General features: G+C 44.9%; 1 protein-coding gene across 1 annotated transcript in view; it reads left to right on the forward strand.

Moving 5' to 3' along the window:
* RCOR1 (REST corepressor 1) overlaps positions 1-19,797 on the forward strand; it is a 108,048-nt gene extending 88,251 nt beyond the window's left edge. The window contains exons 8-12 of the mRNA XM_090034065.1: positions 5,105-5,299; positions 9,386-9,463; positions 10,380-10,437; positions 10,986-11,215; positions 13,828-19,797. Of these exons, the coding sequence (XP_089890191.1) occupies positions 5,105-5,299; positions 9,386-9,463; positions 10,380-10,437; positions 10,986-11,215; positions 13,828-13,869 (603 nt within the window). The 3' untranslated portion in view covers positions 13,870-19,797. The remainder of the gene's footprint in view (positions 1-5,104; positions 5,300-9,385; positions 9,464-10,379; positions 10,438-10,985; positions 11,216-13,827) is intronic.
* Positions 19,798-20,245: the final 448 nt, after the last annotated feature.

A 20,245-nucleotide genomic window follows, 5' to 3' on the forward strand; every position in this document is an offset into this window, starting at 1 on the left:
AGGATTAGTAGAAGAATACCTGCTGAATTTGGCATTATATATTGCCGTTGCCAGAGGAGATAAGTCAGCGAGATGTGTTAAGCCTGCAGTCAGTAAAGCAGGTACTGCAGTACATGAAACAACCTCATTGTTTTGGACCTTCAGTTGCAAGTGTGCCCAGGTGGGTGACCCCCAGCCCCTACCTGGAACTCTGAAGCCTGTGGAGCTGCATTTTCATGATCTGAACTTTCAGATGAAAAGGCATGGCTGAGATCTAAGAAATACCGTATTGACTACAGTGAAACACTAGCCAAGGGTTTAGTCCATTAGCTGTTAATGAGGTGCTAGTCAGTAGGCCCAACTTTTGACTGGTATCACACCTGCAAAGTCTGATCCTTTGGTGGGTTGTTTCCACCTGTGCCCCCAAACAAATGTGCCAGTCCTATACCCCAGTAAACTAATGTCACAGACTTGGCACTTCAGGGCAAGCATAATGTTAGATGAGTGTGAACAGTGAGCGAGAGATTTGAATGGTAGAAGGGATATCTTTCCTTACAGAAAGAGACCTGTCAGCATAACATTGAAAAGCATTTGGGAATGCCTTGACAGGGTCCTTGCAGTTTTGATTTTAGGACTTTTGCGACATGGCAGAGCCAACTAATTGGGGCTGAGAGCAATTAAAAGCTACCTTGGTGTTGAATGCTTCATAGTTTCATAGTTTCTAGGGTCGGAAGGGACCTGAGCAGATCATCTAGTCCGACCCCCTGCCATGGCAGGAAAGAATACTGGGGTCAAATGACCCCAGTATTTGCAATTCCTCCTTTTAAATGCCATCTCTCATAAAGGGTGAACACTAGTAATGGAACACTTTTACTCTTATAATAGTTCCTATGAATGCTGGGCACAGCATTACATTTTTAAAAAGGAAATAAATTGCTTAAGTGGACAGAAATCCCCTCATCCCTGCAAAAAACCTCTTGAAACCTTTTAAGTACAGTTAGTGCAATGCAGAGGACTGGTAGTTTGTTATGGTACTTCGAGATAAATAGACACCCAATGACATTTCATTTTATTTCATACCATTTGCAGTTGTATTGGTCTCTGAGTCTCTTCTGTATTGTCCGTCTCTCATAAATAATAAATAACAAGAAATTCAAGCTTTGTTCAAGACAACACAGCGACTTAAGATTTCAAACTGAGATTGCATTGAGATGCTGTGCATTTGAGAACGTGTATCCAGTCACTCTCCGTTACCACTCTCCCACGCCAAAGTGCTGGCTCGTCATGGCTGTGCGGTACAAGAGAGAATGGTAGTGATCTGTAGATTTAGGAGTGCTTGGTGAAAGTCGCAGTTAATTTGTCTCTGCATGCACTATAATAGGGAACAGATGGTTGCAATTTTTTTACGTCAAGACCCTTAGTAGTAAAGTTCTGTGTATAGGAATACATATTTCAACTATTTCCTGCTCCCTTAAATTTGCTGATCTATGCCATTGCTCTTTCCCTCTCCCCTCCCCAAACTTAAGCCACCCCAAGTCACTGATCACCTTCAGTCACTCAATGTTTGCAATGGCAGGATGCCTTCTGAGGGCTCTACTGGACAGTGATTGTACAGGAAAATTGAAGCTGGCAATCTGTGTAGCCTGTGCGGAGTTAATTAGGTTTGATATTGCAGTACTTGAGCCTGAGGCTGATTGAATCCCAAATTTCTCACGAGAGGAGAAGAATGCAGCAGGGGGGCACATTCTCACTGCAGCATTACAATCCTCTTTAATGAATTGGTCTGGTTTTTCTAATTGCAGTGGTGCTTGGCTACCCTAAGTCTGTCCCTTTAATTAAACCTCAAACCCTCTCTCCTGCCTTGCCCCTTCCCTAATGATCTTTGTCATCTCTGAGACTCAGGGGATCACTGTGACCTGTTAGATAATACTGGGATTTCTCCATCGTCAGTCAACTCTTGACCTTGGAGTTTCCTCTTTTGGGGATCACTTGAGGGGTATCTTCCTTTTTTGTATTTTCAGTTTTAATGCAAATGTGCAATCATGACTTCATAGTACAGTACAAAGCAGCTTCCCTCCCCCTGAGTCGCTTGTTCTTGGAAATGTCCCTTTTATTGTTTTTCTTTGCTTTTTGCTGTGTCTGAGATGGTGTAATAGTTGTATTTAAATCCTCAGATCTAGGGTAGGGACCTTGTCATGTGCCTGAAGTGCCATGTACACCAATGGCAACATGTAAATACAGAAATTGACAACACTATTTATACTCAAATTCTCTCTGGTTTTCTTGAGTTGATTTTAATTCCACTAAGAGATACCTGTGGCCACAAGGCAGCAGCTTTCCAGACAGGTTAGGTATTTTTTGTAAAGTTCTCAAAGCCTGCATAATATCTTAACTCCAAGTGCCTCAAGGCCCAGTCAAAAGCTATTCTGCTAGAACCCTGGCTCCCTGTCTGTACCATAGAATAGATGCTCCTTGAACGTGGTAAAATAACCATTTGAAGTTGTTTTTATTTACAAAGCAATACACACTTGCTATTTAGGCTGCTGGGATATTCACGCTGCAGGTGCTTGGTGTTGTCATCCTGCAGCTTGACTCGGTTTCACTGGATTATGGCCTAGGCCTGTGAATTTCTGTATATAGATGACGTGCTCACAAACCTGAAACCTCTAATCTACTCTGAATAATTTACCTGACTTGGTCATCAAAGCTCCAGCTGTGGGAGCAGAATATGAAATTTTCATTCCTACTTCCGTTGGTAAAACTTTGCTCGCAGTATGTTTCTGCTGTTCTTGCACTCCCCCTACCAAAGGGGCAATTGTTTGGGCTGGGGGGGCCACTTAGGGAGTTTTGCTGGGTCAGCACACCTTCCCCAGTCCCCAAAACCACTCTCGCCTCCCTATGTGGTTCTACTCCACACTTGACTGGATGGCTAGGATGGTGCTGTGGGCAGGTGGGCAGGGAGTGGCACCCAGTAGTGAGATGGGTGGGTAGGGCTGGAATCGTGGCCTGGGGCCAGGGCAGAGTCACGATCTGCTGCCCACACCCCTGCAATGGGTGTTGGTTCTGTGGGCAGGGGCACGCAGGGAGCAGATTGCAGCTCTGCTGTGGGCCCCAGCCCTCCACTGACACTGCCTGGTAATCCCGGGGTCTCCATGGAAACCTGCTGGGACCCATGTGAGCAGGGCATGTGGCTAGGTGGACGAGGTAGGGCCACAGGTAGTCGGGGACCTGCATCTGAGAGCTGGAAAGGCAGGTTTGGGAGTGTAGGGTAGTGACTTGCATAGGGCCTGCAGCAGATCTACTCCCTGCATGCCCCTGCCCACAGAACCAGTGCCTGTTGCAGGGACATGTGAGCAGCAAATCGTGGTTCTGCCCTGGGCCTGGGCCCCATGTTGTTACTGTCCTGCAGTCCTGTCCCTGTCTGCCTACCCTGCTTCCAGGCACTGTTTCTCCACCATATGGCTGCACGTGTGCAGGTCCTGCCCCTGGCAGTGGGTGCAGGGTGGACAGGTATGAGTGCACAGGCAGCAGCAGCTGTAACTTGCTGCTACTACTGGGGCGGCTGGGAAGTGAGTTTGGCTGACACCCCACTTGTGTAAAGCCAGACACCCCCAATGCAGCTCAGCCTGCCCACAGAACCTGGGCTGGCATGACTGAGGGACCTGTTACAGACCAGACAAAATTTTTTGGCAGGCCAAATTCGGCCCATGGGCTGTATTTTGTCCACCCTTGGCTTAGACATTGCCTTTGGGACATCGCATGCCAAGAGTAGGTAGGGGAACTCAGGAATAGACAACTTTTCAAATAGCAGGAGCAAATATCACTTTTCCTATAGCTGAAGCAGGCATTTGGTCTTCAGTCTTTTTCTACAAAGTTGTGAGCATCGCCAGCTTCTGTGCCTTTCACTGTGGGGGTGGGGAGGTTGGTTCTCAGCCCCTTGTTGGTTTAAGGCATAGCTGAATGCACGCCTGAATCTTAGGTTTAAAGATAATTGTTTGCTAGCAAGACACTGCAAATGACAGGGAAATTACAAGTCATTGCAAGGTGGGAAAAAGATGTGGCACTAACTAGACTTGCAACTTTCACTTTTAACTTGGAAATGAGGAAATTCAGGAATTTCCAGTGTTGGAGCCTCTCTTATCAGTCTTCTCATTCTTTTGGTTTTATGTTCTTAGCAGTTTACAGATCACTATACAATAAATTGATCCTGCATACAGGGTTCTTGTTGAAAGTCAAGATTTAACCTCTTTTTGGCCACAGTGGTGGCAAGTTTAAAGGGATTTGGTTGTAGTCTGCTGAGAGGGGTTGTAAGGTAGCTTTGCATGTAATAAACAGCATAGGCAATTCTTTGTAGAAAAATGAGGTGGTGTGTGTTTTACTCCTTCCCCACAGATTCTTTCTAGTCTGAGTTGACTACATGGGCAAAACCGTGTTGTTCTAATGAAACATCTGTTCATCAGCTCTCTACATGAAAATGAAACTAGTTCAAAAGGCCTTAAAACGACTTAAGAATTATTTTGCAGCCACTTCAGTTGTCTTTTAGCTTTAAAGCTGGCTGGCTGGCTCTCTTCTCCCCATCCCCAGTTACAGAGAGAATCAAAGCCTCCATAAGCCTTTCTGTTGTGTTTGTCCAACCCCAACAAGTTGAATTTCCTTTTTTTTTTCTGGTACTGAGTTAAATTGACATATTGGGCCTTGGTTCTGAAGGGGGGGAGTGTTTTATTTTGTTTTTCTACAAACGGCCAAAAACATTCAACTGATTGTAAGTGAGGCATCTGTGCCAGAAAAGGGAAGAGATTATGAAAGAAACCTGTATTCTTGTGTGTCTGGAAAGAACGATATGTATGCAGTGCCCTGTGTACTTGCTGCCCTCATCAGAACGCATGAACTTAGTATCTATTGTTCTGCGGCTCTCTTTGTGCTCACCGCAGAAAAATTGAGAGCAGAGGAAAAATTTGAAAGCACTTAAATGACTATGGGTTTAAGTCTCTTTTGAAAACAGGGTCTTAAATGCTACTGACTTGGACTCTTTGGTGACTAAGGCACCTTTTGGCAACTTCACCAGGAGCCTGCTGTGTGTTCTGTCAGTATACCACTTATGCACAAAATGTCTCCTACCTCCCAGGTGCCACCAGCTGAGACCCTCCCTCAGGTGAAGAAGGAGAAGCACAGTACACAGGCTAAAAACAGAGCCAAGAGGAAACCTCCCAAAGGAATGTTTCTTTCTCAAGAGGACGTGGAGGCAGTCTCTGCCAATGCAACTGCGGCTACTACTGTACTTAGACAACTGGATATGGAATTAGTCTCTATAAAGCGGCAGGTACAGATTAATCTGGTTACAACTCAGGGCTGTATTTATTTAAAATTATAACCTAAAAGGGGCTGCTGTCAGTCGCTACTTGCATTTGTTCTCGGGGATTTGATGCTCAACTGTGATAGTCCATATCATGGTGTGACTTTAATTACCATATTTACTCAAATCCAAGATGACATGATTTCGTGCAGTCTTGTCTCCCTCCTAAGGAGGTGTGGTGAGGGAGGAAGCCTTGTTTTGGATTTGAGTATTGGTCTGGGCCGTGTTTTGGCACCAGTTGGGGCTGAAGCTGTCACTGCTGGTATCACTGCATGGCTGGGGCTCAGTGGCTTTTATGCGGTAGATGAGGGGATGAGCAGCATGGAGGAGATTGCATGTTGCGGAAGAGGGGGGAGCATGAGGAAGATCCCTTGGGCTGTGCAGAGCATGGGGGAGACTACAGTGGCAGGGGAACTGCTGCAGGGCTGGCCAGGCCCAGGGCTAGGATCCAAAACACTGCTTCAAGCCCAGGGCTGGAGCCGGAGCCAAAGCCAGAACTGCCACATTGCAGTAAGTGGCAGCATAGGATGGGGGAGCAGGCAGGGGGATTAAGCAGGGGGATTAAACAGTGGGGGTCAGAGTGCTTCTCCGCTCTCCCCACATCTGCAATTGGGGCAAATTTAAGATAACTCTCCAATAATTAGATTCTATGCATGGAAAATTACAACAAATGTATAATTAGGGAGTCTTATTATTAAGGGGTCATCTTAAATTTGAAGTCATCTTTGATTCAGGTAAATACAGTAATCTGCTGCCACCCTTGGTGTGTGAATAACTACACAGCATTATCTGCTCTTATGGTTACAGAACAGCAAGAGAGGTTATAGCAAGTAGCTGCTGATTCTCATGACAACATTCATTAGCTCCTACTCTGCCTTGTAATCTTTTTTTTTAAAAAAAACAAAAGCAAAGCAGAACAGAAAACTCCACCTTTACTTTGAATAGCATTCTTCCCCTTCCCATGCCTTTCCCATACAATTCCTGTTTTACAGACTGACTTTTTATTTTCCCATGTTATCTCTGTGCTAGCCAGTCAGACCACAAAAGGATAGCATCATGCTTTCCTTCTCCCACCATCACTACCACTCACGCAGTAGCTATTAATTAGCTGTTGTGTCAATTCCTAAAGCTTTGTCCCATCAGCACAGAGCTTAGCTCAGGGGTTGGCAATTATTTTGGCTGGAGGGCCACTTAATGAGTTTTGGTGAGCTGTCAAGGGCTGGACACACAATCTTTTAGAAGATATAATTTTAACAAATTATGGGTAGAAAAAAATTGTATGCTAAAAATCAGGCATCTACTGCAACATTTTACTTTAAAAAATATTTTTTGTCCTGATTGGTTTTTAAGTAGTGTATACAGAGGTAATTGCATAATGGCTCAACAAAATCTTACTTGTTCATACTGTGGCGGGGGGGAGTGTACGTAGGGAGGGCTAGGTCCTGGGAGCCGGCCCAGGGTAAGGCAAGGGGTGGAGGCAGGAGCCAAATGCAACAGAACTAACCCTGGCAGTGCAGGTGCAGATGCATTCTGCCCTTCCCCCATCCAGCCTGCAGCTGCCCCCACAGCATGCTGGATGGGGGTAAGGTCTGCCTGGGGCAGCCTGTGCACACTGGCCCTGGCCCCAGCTTTTCTGGCAGGGCTGCTCCCAGTGCAGCTGCCTGGGAACTGCTCAGCTCCTGCCACCTCCAGTGGATCCTTCTCCTCCTCTTCCTGCTGCATTGCTCCAGGCCCAAGGAAAGCTGCAGCCCATTGGCTCCTGCCTCAAAGGACAGAGCTCCAGCTCTTGGCCTCCTTCCACCCCTTTGGCCACCTGCAGGTGACTGCTCATTAGGTTGGGTGGGCAGAGTGAGTGGAAGATGGCCTGGACCTGGCGCCTTGCACCCTGGGGCAGCACTGCAGGAGCAGGAGGAGCTGAGCAGTACCAAGGCAGCTGCAGCAGCAGTAACATGGCTGGGAAGCTGTGTGCGCTGCCTGGGGCCAGCAGGTGCAGGTGGGAATGCAGCGCAGGTTGCCCCAGGTGGGCACAGGCAGGGCTCAGCCCCATGGGCTGTATTTTGCCCATTTCCTGGCTTGGCTTCTTGGGACAGGGAGATTGGGTGGGTGGGGTTTCATAGTAGGTAGGGTCAGAAGGGACCTGAGCAGATCATCAAGTCCGACTCCCCTGCCATGACAGGAAAGAGTACTGGGGTCAAATGACCCCGGCAAGGTGTTCATCCAGCCTCCTTTTGAAGACCCCCAGGGTAGGATCCAGCACCACTTCTCTTGGAAGTTGGTTCCAGATCCTAGCCACCCTGACAGTGAAGTAACACCTCCTGATATCTAGCCTGAATCTACCCTCTGCCAGCTTGTGACGGTTATTTCTTGTCACTCCTGGTAGTGCTCGGGGGAACAGGGACTTCCCCAATGTCTGCTAGTCCTCCCTGACTAGTTTGTAAATGGCCACTAGATTTCCCCCTCTGCCGCTGCCCCCCCCCCCCCCGCCTTCCCTTGGGAGGCTGAACAGGTTTAGGTCCCGTAGCCTGTCCTCCTAGGGCCTGCCCTGCTGCCTCCTGATCATGCGAGTGGCCCTCCTCTGGACCCTCTCCATGGTGTCCACATCCCTCCTGAAGTGCGGTGCCTAGAACTAGACGCAGTACTCCAACTGCAGCCTGACCGGTGCCACATAGAGGGGGAGGATCACCTCCCTGGACCTGCTTGAGATGCATCTGTGGATGCATGACAAGGTGCAGTTGGCCTTCCTGACTGCATCCCCACACTGCCAACCCTTGTTCATCTTGGCATCAGTGATGACTCCAAGATCCTTTTCTGCCTCTGCACTGATGAAAAGGGAGTTCCCCAGCCTGTAGGTATGGTGCTGGTTCTTCCTCCCCGGGTGCAGTAACCTGCACTTGTCAGTGTTGAAACCCATCCAGTTCTCATCCGCCCACCCCTGTAACTTGTCCAGGTCCAATTGCAGCCTATTCCTCCCTTCTCGTGTGCCCACTTCTTCTCCCCACATCTTAGTGTCATCTGTGAATTTGAACCGGGTGCTTTTTACCCCCTCGTCCAAGTCACTGATGAAAATGTTGAACAGTGCGGGCCCGAGGACCGAGCCCTGGGGGACCTCACTGCCCACATCCCTCCAGGTCAAATAAGACCTGTACACCACCACTCTCTGGGTGCGGCCCTCCAGCCAATTAGTGACCCATCTGACTCTGTAGGTATCGATGCCACAGTCTCTAGTTTTTTAATGAGAATGGGGTGAGAGACTGTTTCAAAGGCCTTCCTAAAGTCCAGAAAGACTATGTCTACCGCGACACCGCGTCCAAGGATTTTGTGACCTGGTCATAGAAGGCCACCAGGGTGGTCTGACGGGACCTGCTTCTAATGAACCCATGTTGGTTGCCCCTAAGCATAATCTCCCCTGCTGTCCCTTGCGGACATGAGCCAGGATAATTCTCTCAATCTTTTGTGGTGTGTTAAGCTCATTTTTTAAGTTGATATTCTGCTGTATTTTTTAAGTTGATATACAGACATGTATTGTTTAAGCTTCCCTTGCATGCCTAGGATTGGCCTTAAACTACCCAGCTGCAAATGTCTCTTGACATTCTTCTTTCCCTGTCGGAACCAAGTGAGTCACTTCCCAGGTTTAGTCCTTTTGCCTGCATTTGCAATTTGAGCGTGTGGTCCCCTTCTCTAAACTTGATAGAAGTTCTGCTTTGGGCTGAACCTCTGTCAGCTTCTCAGGACTTTCATGAGAACTGTAGTCTTCAGGTTTGAGTCATCACTTACTGAGAACAGGGCCCTGTTTTTGTTTGGAGAAACATGGGATTTGGTCTGTTGCTTTTCCAGAATGCACAGAGTCAAAATAAAATAGTCTCTTTAGGTATAGGAACCTTCCCCGGTGTTTGTCTTTGTTAATGATACAAGTGATAAATCTTCAGGAAGATAGAGAATGCGGGGATAGGTGCAGTTCTGAGCCTGTACAGTATTTGCAGCAGCTGCTGGAACAGGGTGGGTTGAAACCATTTTTATCTTCATTAAGGAGAGTAATTTCTTTTTCTCCCCCAGATTCAGAATATCAAGCAGACAAATAGTGCCCTCAAAGAGAAACTTGAAGGTGGAATAGATCAATACAGGCTTCCAGAGGTAGGCTTGGATGTCGGTTCCACATACAGCCATGTGTGTACATTTGTGTGTCTATTTCCTAATAACCAGTTTTACTCCATATTTGAATTTTAGAGCTCTCCCTGCTGTTAGTTAACCTAGGAACCCATAGGATGTTTGTTTGGCTTTTGAAAGAAGGGTGGATAGAATTGATGATTGTACCCTTCATTTTATTGGGTGGGTAGTAAATTTGTTCCCAATGTCAGCACTTAAACTGCTGATGGTGCTTTGCACCTGTCATGTATTCCTTTCATGGTGCTGTCATAACGCTCTTCTGAAAGGGCAGTTAGCCCATTGTGGGAGACTGAGCAAAGACGTTAATGGCCTAACTGTCTGGGTGCTCAGAGCTTCTGTTGGTCTCCCTCAAAATTCATAGGACCATAGAATTTTTGGTTCTTGGCATCTGTGGTAATTCGGTCATAAGTAACTTGACAGGGCCAGTGGAGGGAGCTGATAGTCAGAACCACTGAGTAGGACAAAAGAGTTCCTGGCTGTCCATTGTGTGTACAGGCCACTGGACCAAGCCTCGTTCTTGTTCAACAGTAGAATTTGGTTCCTTTTTACAGTTAACTGAATGGATTTCCCATACTGCTAAAAGGAGTATAGCTGATTACTTGTTTGCAGCAATAGCTGCTTATCCACAGCACTTTCTGCGGGAATGCTTTCTGTACTGTGTAGTCAAAATGGCACTCCATAGCATAACAGTTACCTAGGAGCAACACAGCACCAATACACTGACACATTGCTTACTGTAGTACAGTGTTTTTGACTGAAAGGAAGGTATTGTTTGGGTCTAGCAATTAGTTCCTTATTGCATTTGTACAAGACTGCCAGCTCAGATGTGAGTGAAAGTCCATTGCTCAGGTAAATGAATCACTTAATTTTTTATGACATCTAGGTCGTTCAGAAATTTAATGCACGTTGGACCACCGACGAGCAGCTTCTTGCTGTGCAAGGTATGAAACTAGATGTCCGTTCGTACATCAGCGGGTGAACAGTTAAAGCCCTTATGGTGTTTCATGGGGGGGTGGATTCTCCTTCAGTGGCTATTGAAGACTGTTGGTGTTGATTTATATCTTGTTGCCAAAGGCAGAATGACTGAAAAAAATCTGTTCCTCTGTGACATAAAGCTTGCAATGTGCATTTGGGCAAACAGAAGTCATTCACCAGCGTTTACATGATGTTGCTCTGCAGCTGTCGCTGCCAAACTCCTTGTATATGTAACTTACAGAGCATTGCAGGGGTTTGATGCTTCCTAGCTTCTGAGCCTATGCAACTCATCTGTGTACAACTCTGTCCTGTTTCTGCCTTCACTCCCTGCTTTTTCTCTTAACCTGCTCTCAACAGTCTTTCCCACTCCCAACTTTGTGCCTTTGTTCCTGGTGTATTATCAGAGAGAGACCCTTAGCTTGCTTGGAAGTTCACTTTTGGGTTCTCACCTTGGGCTCGGGTCCATACTGTTGTCATTGTGTGCCTTATGCAATCCTCCTTTTATTGTTTTCAGCAATTAGGAAATATGGCCGAGACTTTCAGGCAATCTCTGATGTGATTGGAAACAAATCTGTGGTGCAAGTGAAAAACTTTTTTGTAAATTACCGGCGTCGTTTCAACATAGATGAAGTTCTACAGGAGTGGGAAGCAGAGCATGGCAAAGACGAGACAAATGGAACCAATAACCAGAAGCCTGTAAAATCCCCTGACAACTCCACTAAAATGTCAGAAGAGGAAGATGAGGTAAATCTTTGACTTTGAAAGCAGCTCACATTTTCCAGCTTGAAGGCAAAGTTCAGATGTATAAACTAATTCCTAAATAGCGGTGGCTGTTTTTCACAGCATTCAACCAGCCTCTTCTATTTTGTTATACATGAATGCAATAAAACCAGTCATTTGGATGATTATATATAAACTCAGTTTTGAACTAGGAAAGTCATAGCTAGAGTTGACACGCATCTTTCTGGACTTTACAGTGTCCCTTGGCTAGGTCTTACCAGAGAACTTGGCATAAATAATTGAATCCTGTCCTAGGATGTGCATGTAACTAATGGCCATGATGGTTCCTGGTGAACTCAAGCCCTCCCTGTATGCAGATCTCTCTGCCTGTTGTCCTTGCATATCCTATTTGTTGCTGCTGCTCTTACTGTGCTCGAGTGACTTTTCTTTGCCGTACCAAATGCTCACTTCAGCCCCCTAGCAAATACTGCTTTGCTGTTATTTCAGTCTTAGTTACCCTTCTGGCATTTAGAGCTGCCTTTTGAATGAATTAATTGATGTCCAAAAATGCAAATATCCAGAGTTTGAAGACCATTCTTCTGGGTAACTTAACTCCCTTCCCCATACAGCTGTTGTTCCTTTGCTCCAGCTCTGTGTCAGATGCAATGTGTCTACAGTTTACCTTTTGAATGGCAGTGGCATTTCCATACTGGATTGAGGCTGAGGTGCTGACTGTTGAATCCTTTTTTTCCTGAGCCCTCAGGGAGTCATCTGGGCTTAAAGCACCTTTCCTCCTCTCGCCCTTTCTTAGCTAACTTTAAAAGACAAAATTCCATTGTCTCACTGGAGACTGGAAATGAGTTAGATGCAGCAGGAAATGGAACATGAGCTTACCCGGAGCTCCTGGCTGTCGCTTGCTAACGGGGGACATGAAATGGCAGCTCAGAGCTAGTGATGGTGATGACCATTTGAAACCCAGAAGCAGGGTGGTGTGAGGTGGCAGGGAGAATGACTGACTGTGTTAAACAGTGGCTTCCTGCTTACTTTTAAGAGGGTTGAGTGGATCAGCATGGTGTTGCCTGCCACTTTCCACTCCCCAGCTAGTGAGGAGGAATTGGAAGGGGATGTGTGGAGAGAGGTTGGAGCTGAGAGAGGAAGAATTGAACATGTCATGGGAGATTGAAGGTGTGACAGTCAGGAAGGGGACTAAGGGAGTTGTCACAGAACTCATTTGAAGCCAGGAGAGGAAGGTGGGAGGCAGCCACTGAGGCGAATGACTCCCAAGAAAGGACTGGTTTCTGAGTACGAGGTACAGTAAGACCAGGAGCAGCTTAGCTTGTGCTAGGTTCTGTGTAGCTCATTGACCAAAAGGACTTGCCATGTAGCCAACCCTGTCAGCAGTGGGGATAACATGGTGGGACAAGTGCATGAGAGGAGGTGGGGGAACGGAAACAACTGACCAGTAGATGCATGTCTTGCTGGCTGCTTTCATAAGGGCAGGTGGGTTGTAGTGCTTAATGAAGCCATTTCTGGGGGACAGGTGTTGACATACTGTTCAAGCGGTACATTGGGCCCCAAAGGGCTTATTTTAAAAAATGAGACCCTTCTGCTTGGTTCAACATGGAAAGCACATTCCTGTGCTGGCACTCCATAACTGGCCACAAGCCCAATGCAAGTTAGTTTGGGATACTTATTGTATCCCTTTTTCTGAAGTAAAAAGGAAGTGATGGGGGCAGCAGGAAACCACACACTGGCTTTGGACTCCATTTTCTTCCTGCTTTTTGGTACCTGACCTTGCTACTTGCTTGCCAACCTAGCCTGCCTGTGTCAGACTGGAGGGGAGGAAGTGCTGACCTTCTGGAGAGGGTTTAGAAAACTGCTTTTCACAGCATGCCTCAGTAGAAGGGGAAGGGACCCAAGGGTGTTGCACAATGAAACTTATGGGCCATAAACTCCCCAAACATTAGCCAGAAATGTTGCTTCACAAAACATCGAGTCAGTGGTGTTTCCTGCCTTCAAAGGCAATTGAATCCTGTGCCTGACTTCAGTCTGAAAAAGACCTGGAGCATTTTACTGTCTTTCTTGTATAGCTTTTGTGGGTTAACCTCAGAGGGGTCAGTTGTCATGCTTTCAAGCATGGGCTTTGTCCCTCCCTTCATAATTATGCCCCGTGGCCCTGGCCTCCAGGCCCAGCCTGTAGTGCCCAAAAGAAGGTTTAATTGGCCTTGTTTGGACCCCATCTACCGTTGCCCACATCCCTTCAGTCATGCCTGTCTGTCTGTTCTGCGTACTTGCCTAGTAGATTCCTGTTTCCCACCTATTATCCCTTCCTTATAGGTCTTGCAGTGCTCTGACTTCCAGGGCTTTCCCTGGGATCATGTTTTCATGGAGAACAGCTGCCCTCATGTTTTTGGGTTAGTCACTGATGCTGAGGCCATCGTGATGCCAAGCTTAGTGCTTTATGTGTTTACAGTCTGCTGACAAATCCCATTAAGTCTCAGAACTGGGAAGCTGCTGACTCCTTACTGTATGCTAGGGTCGCCTGGCTGCTTGCTTGTTTTGCTGTCAGTGTTCTAGATATGTGCCGTGTGCGCGCATGGACCTTTAAGTTGAAATCCCTTTCTCTTTCTCTCCAGGCTACTTCGGTGCTTGATGTCAGATATGCATCTGCTTCATGAGAAGCTGTGGTGGCCTAGAACAATTTGTGTTGACTACTGTGTTATCCAGGATATCAGGTATTAGCAAACCTCAGACAGCCATCTGCATCATATCTGTGGACAAGCAGCTATTACCAAAAAAAGAAAAAAGAAAAAAAAAGGCAAACGCTTCCAGTCCTGTGCTACATTTGCCTTAATTTTTCCTGCATTTTTCCATACTGCCTCCACTTTGTTTCAAAGCTCCCAGGTAGCCCTCCATTTCATCGACGTCCTGCTTATGCACGGGGACTCCTAGAATCAGTACCACCTGTCTGTAAATTTTGACCAGCCCACAGAGCAAGAAGCTCCTCTTAGCACCCCACAGTAACTCTACGCTGTAGGAGTTCTTTATAATACTTGATCTTCTCCATAGGGTATAAGTACATATTGCTGCATGGCCTTGTGATCTCCGCTTTCTGTGTAATGTAATCATTATTCTTATGATGACACTATTATTAGTGAGCCTTCTATAGAGAAGAGTCATGTGCACCTCCCAGTGGCATCCTATTCACCCTGAAATTACAGGGCATGTTAGCAACTGATTTGAGCAATGCAAAGTGGTTGGGGAAGGTTATTTCAGAGGTTGGGCCTGTCTGAGATTGGACATAGTAACTCATTATGCTGCTGGTTTGTACAGTACTTTCTGCTGTGTAAGTGTACTCTTCCTTCATAGAAGGCTCATTAAGGGGTTAAGCATTTATTCCTGTATATTTTAATGGCTTTTATTTAGTGTAAAAGGGAATACATAACCTGAAACAGTTTGATACAATGTATAACCCATGGCATTCAGCATTTGCATTGTAAATTTACAAGACTGCTACACAACTTTTATTTTTCCTGATTTTTTTTTTTTTTCCCCATGGGATTAAGTCAAAACAACTTTCTCTGGTGCTGCTCCTCTCAGGAATATGTGCCTTTTTACATCTGGCTACCATAAGATCACTTTCTGTTCCAATGTCTTGTTCTTCTTTGAGGCACTGTACTAAGCAAAGACACCAAGTCCACTTTTCTTGGCAGGAGGGTATACGAGGATTGGAGTACAATATGGAGTCCTGAGCTCTAGATTTCAGTTGTGGAGTGCTGCAATGAAGGGGAGAAGCAGGACCATCTTACTAGCTTCTGTTGTTCTCCTTTCTTTCAGTCTTGCCTCTTTTCCAGCTAAAGTAACAATGCGGTTAATCCAAAACAAAACAAAAAAAAGTACAGAAAATACAGTTGACTTTGCAGTGACTCTCATTGGAAGCTGATTTCAGTCCTTCTAAAGCACACCTCACTTTCACTTTCTGAACCAAAATATGCAAATCTTCAGGACGCACAGATTCAGAATCTGCTAGTAATCTGCTCCTAAGAGCCATGCTTGTGGGCCTGGTGGGGAGCCAACACATGGGTTGAATGGGAGCTGTTCTCTGAAGCTCTGTCTCAGGGAATAAACCAATACTGGGGAGAAGAGAAAGAAACAGCCTCATGCTCTGAGCAGAGTGTTTTACTGTTCAGCCCTTGCACAGGGGCAACAAAAAAAGATGTAGCAATACCCAGGGCAAGGTGGGGCAATAACACTAGTCACAAAGCATTGTAGAATGGTTAGCTTAATACTGATTGGAGAAGTGGAAGGAGATAGCATGTAACCTTTTCCTTCACAGCTTCAGAGGCGGATATGAGTCTTCTGTTAGCTATGGTTTGCATTCATCCAGGACATAGTGGTGTGGTAGGCCAGAATCTTTGAGGCTGCTTTCCTGGTTTATCTTTTAAAAAAAATAATTCCAGCTTTTTGGGTTTTTTTTAAGTAATTGTCCACCAAGATTTCATGGTTAGGACTCACTTACCCAGTATGTGTCATCAGTTCCTTTTTAATAGCAGCACCTGGTAGGGCTGTGCTTGTGCCTTCTTGCTGCCCATCTTAGGCTTGACTCTTACCACACTCTCTGTGTACAAAAATGGCTTTTCCCAGTACAGACACTCAGGACATATAGCTGAACCTTCATCACTGGGCTTTAAGCTGTGCTTGTCCTGTTGCACAGCTCTGATGGGCATGCCCACTGCCTCCTGGGCCTCAGCTCTTTCACAGGTGCGTTCAACTGCTACTTTAGTTGTCCCACAACCTGTGCTTCAGGGAAATCCTTGTTTTGATGGGTATGGAGTCTGACTAGATCATCTGCTCATCCTTCTCCCTCCAGTTGAGCAAGATGTCATAAGTGACTATAGAGAAGCTGGAACAATGAACTGGAGAAGTTTTGACTTGTCTTGGTCCAGAGGGTGTCACGGTCTACTCCTCCCTCTTATGTGAGACTTTGTCTGAACAAGAAAGTGGCACCAGTTCACAGGATTGATTTTTTTTTTTTTTTTTTTTTTTTTTTTAAGGTGATCCAGGATATGGGCATGTGACCAAGTTTCCACAGGTTAGGTTTGTGGACTTGCCATATGACCACTGTCCCATGGTATCTACCTGTGGGCTTGTTCCTGTCCCAGGTAAATGCAAAGTAGCTAGTCCTCTTTCCACTGAGGAGCAAACTACCTTGTATTCATTAGGTGATGTGGGGGAGCATGCACATGGGCAGCTAATGCAGACCAGCTGGTGCACTTTTAATATCACATCCTTGCCGACCTCCTGGGAACCTGCTCATGTGCCCATACCCATAGTCAAACTGGTACAAAGAGCTGTATGGGCACTATATTTGCCTTGAGAGAAGTATTTTGGTTTTGCTTCCGTTAGTCGGGAGCAAGCTTGAAGTAAACCACCGCAACAGCAACTCCACAGCCTTTTAGTTCTGGCTTAATTTGGTCTTAGAAACCTGTTTAATTTAAACCAAGGCACGTTTCTCATGTAATAAAGGCCAAAGGACATATCTGGACTACAGTGCAAAGGCGTGACTGCAGCTCATGGAAAATGCACGGGGGCTAGCTAATTTACCTCATCTGAGTACCAGTAAGTGTTGGCAGGGCAGTACAGAGCTTGGCCCAGGCTACAGATCTGCCCCAGAATCCTGTATAAATGCACCAGCAACTTGCCCATACTGTGTGTTGTGCTGCCACATACAGGTGCTGCTGTCACTACCCAGGCAGCTAGTTTCAGGCTAGCCAGAGGGTGTCTGCATGAGCTGCAGTCCCAACTCTGGAAATGGGAGAGAAGCTTGCAACACTTGCTGTCACCAACATCTTGTGTCAGTGCCTCCCATGGAGGCTGCTTGGAAGAACGTGACTGCTTATGCTCTTGGCAGAGGGAGGGAGGCAGAGTTGAAGAAGCACATGAGCCTAGTCAAGCACTGCAAAGGTGAGCCCAGAAATTGTGCATGTTGGAGTGTCTCTGCAGTCTTCTCCGAGCAGCGCTACTGAGGCAGCTCTCAGAGACTGAGGTCAGTAGGGAAAAGTATCTCCCCTTCCTTGCTTTGCTCCCCTTCCTCTGCATCCATTGAGCAACGTCATCTTTGTGGCAGCACAACCTCTGGGGCGCATGCAAACCCTCTGTGCTTTTGGAGAAGCTGCAGGCTTTGCTCTAAACACATAGGCAGCAAGTCGGGGGAGGTCCCTGTCCTGCCCAGGTTGGAAAAAAGCTCATAAATGCAGCTAGCAGCTTTGCAGTGACGGGGTGTGGAGGGTCAGGCCTAATCTAGACTAACACAGGTGTATCAGCAGGGCCATTGCGGGCATTACCTCAGTGGATATGTGGCTTGTTTCAGTAGAAACATCCTCTCTGCAGAGGTGGCTTAAATCAGTTCCTCTAACAACAAGAGCAGCTCAGCCAGTAACAGCACCTTCATGCTGGCAGGACTGCACTAACGCTAGGACTTTTGCCAGCATACAAATGCCATTAAAAAATCACAGCCCTAACCAGTGTGTGTATTGCAGACCTGCCTTAATATCTTCTGTTTGAGTGGTCTGACCCTTTCATCCTCCCACATCTCTTTACCCAAATGTGGTAAACCTACAGTCAGAAAAGTTCTGTTTTGGCTTCATCCCCAAGGGAAAACAGTCTGTACAATTTGTATGATGCTGGGAAGAAAAAAGTTGTCTTAATTCCTTTTCAGTTGACTGCTGTCTTATTGTAGTCTTATCCGTACAATATAATAGCACTGTATTTTTAACTCTGTTGGTTCCTTTACATTCTCTTAATGATTGTTTTTAAATGCAAGAAATCCTTTTGGCTTTGGAAAGTAAATGGTTGGGTCTTGCTTACGTGAAGACCCTTTTTCTCTCTTAATGGATCAAGCTTTAGATACATCTACTGGTTGCATTCTGATTGGACGGGTCCACAAAGATTTAATGCATAACATACGAGTCACTTAAATTTTGTTTTCTTAAACTATCAATGTGAATGTCATAATTATATATATTTTGTGGAAAATGGGAAATTATTTCTCCTAAGTATAAGTTATTGTGCAAAATATGGTATCAGTAAAACAAATGATAGTTTAACTTTTAGTTGTAGAAATCTTAAAGATATAAAAGTGTATTGCATATGCATAAACAAATTACCTTTGTTCTATTTAATTTTTATGTAGTTGTGTAAAGTGCTAGCTAAGTCTTTCGCTTATCCATTAAAACACCTTGTTACTTGAATATTCGTGTTTTAACTGGTCTGAAACACAGTGATGATTTTTGTAATATAATCTTATAACCAAGGGAAAAGTACATGCCTCAGTTGTGCTTAATATTATAGCAACAACGTACAATCAGATGCTTAAGACCACAGTAGCCATAGCTGTTATGCAGCCAAAGTGGCTGTGTCTTGTTATATTTAATATAATACCAATGGAGATAACCGATTCTTAATGTATTTTTACAAGTTTGCAACCAGGAAGACCCCTTAATTTGTTGGCTAAAAAGCATTTTTTATAGCTAAGAAGAGTGAAACTCTTTCTCTTAAAGTGATTTCCTGACAAATATTATTCTTGTACAAACCATTCTGAAACATTTCTTATTAAAATATGCTCATTGTCACTTTAAATTTAAACTGTGCCCTTTTTCGTTGTCTTATTTTCCTAAATCTCTGGTATTCTTGCACACCAAATATGAGCCAAACAGTGCATTACACTAACTTGATCACTGGATTTGTTCAATGTAAGGACTTTGAAAAATCTTTAAAATCAGTGTACTGCAAAAGTGTTTTGAGAGAGGTTGCTTTTGTGACACACACATTTAAAAAAAATACCTGTATGAGATGAAACAGTCCACATTTAAAATGAGCAGCTTATCATACTTTTTTTTTTTAAAAGAGAAATTGCATTTTCTTAGCTCCAGCTTGTCTTTAGCAAGTCCAAAATCTAGTGATCTTGTGCAATGCCCTAAAACAAATAACTTTTTTCTGCCACTCCCTGGATTAATGCAGCTTTTTCTGTTGATAGTAAAGCACAATTGCAGTGAAAGTTACAGTTCAGAAGATGGAAGGTCAGTATAGTCTATGCATGTTGTATAATAATGAGTGTTTACATTCATATTCTCCTAAAATTAAATTTATACTGGAGTGTATAGTATTCCATTATGTAGATTTTATCAATTTTGTTAACTGCTTATAGATTGCTTAAAAGAGGTTTTTCAAGATTTTAAAAGATGTATAAGGTTAAGTTTGCAAATATAATGGAAATGCTGTATAGCTTTTGAAGTGATAAAATACTCGTTGGGATTTTAAAGAAAGTATGTTGTAATAATGCTGTTGTAAGTAATATTTTAATGTCTTTTTTGCCTGTTTTCTATTATTCAGCACACTTACTGTGATGAATGTTCATAGCATTATGAAATTGCTTAGCCACTGAAAAGTAACATTTTGTTTTTGAATTATCATCTTACTGTAAGAAGAATTATAGTGAGGGTTAAATTCATTTGTGAAATTCTACATAACTCATTTTTCTATGATTTCCAATGTTTGCTGACATCAAATAAAATTTTTCAAGCCATTGATGTAATAAAAGATATAGTAAAAATGTTGTTGCTGTAAACCTTCTTGTGAAGTGTTGGAGACCTAGATGATTGCCAGCCACCTGGTGTGGTGGTTATGCATCTAGTATTGTGCTGTGAAAGCTTGTGAGCGCATGTGCATCAGAGTATAATCCAGTGCCCGTTAGAGTTGATGGGAGCCCTTCTGTGGACTGTAATGGGAACTGAATCATCCCTAAAAAGATGAGAAATGAGATGCTTTGTGCTAGTGGTCGGAGGTGTTTGGCTGTAGAAGCTCTATCAGGTTTCATATAAGGGTGAGGAGAAACTAAGGAGACTCTCACCCACTTTCTGAAGATATAGCATATTTCTTCTCTGTTACCCCTTTACTGTGCCCCTACCACCTGGCCTCCACAGTTCTCTTGATATGTGCATTTCCATTGGTGATCTGGCAGTGCGATTTTTACTTCTCAACTTCCTGAACGCAAGG

Source organism: Crocodylus siamensis, chromosome 2 (genome assembly GCF_052110815.1).
Source record: "Crocodylus siamensis isolate JL-2025a chromosome 2, ASM5211081v1, whole genome shotgun sequence".
NCBI classification, from domain to species: Eukaryota; Metazoa; Chordata; order Crocodylia; family Crocodylidae; genus Crocodylus; species Crocodylus siamensis.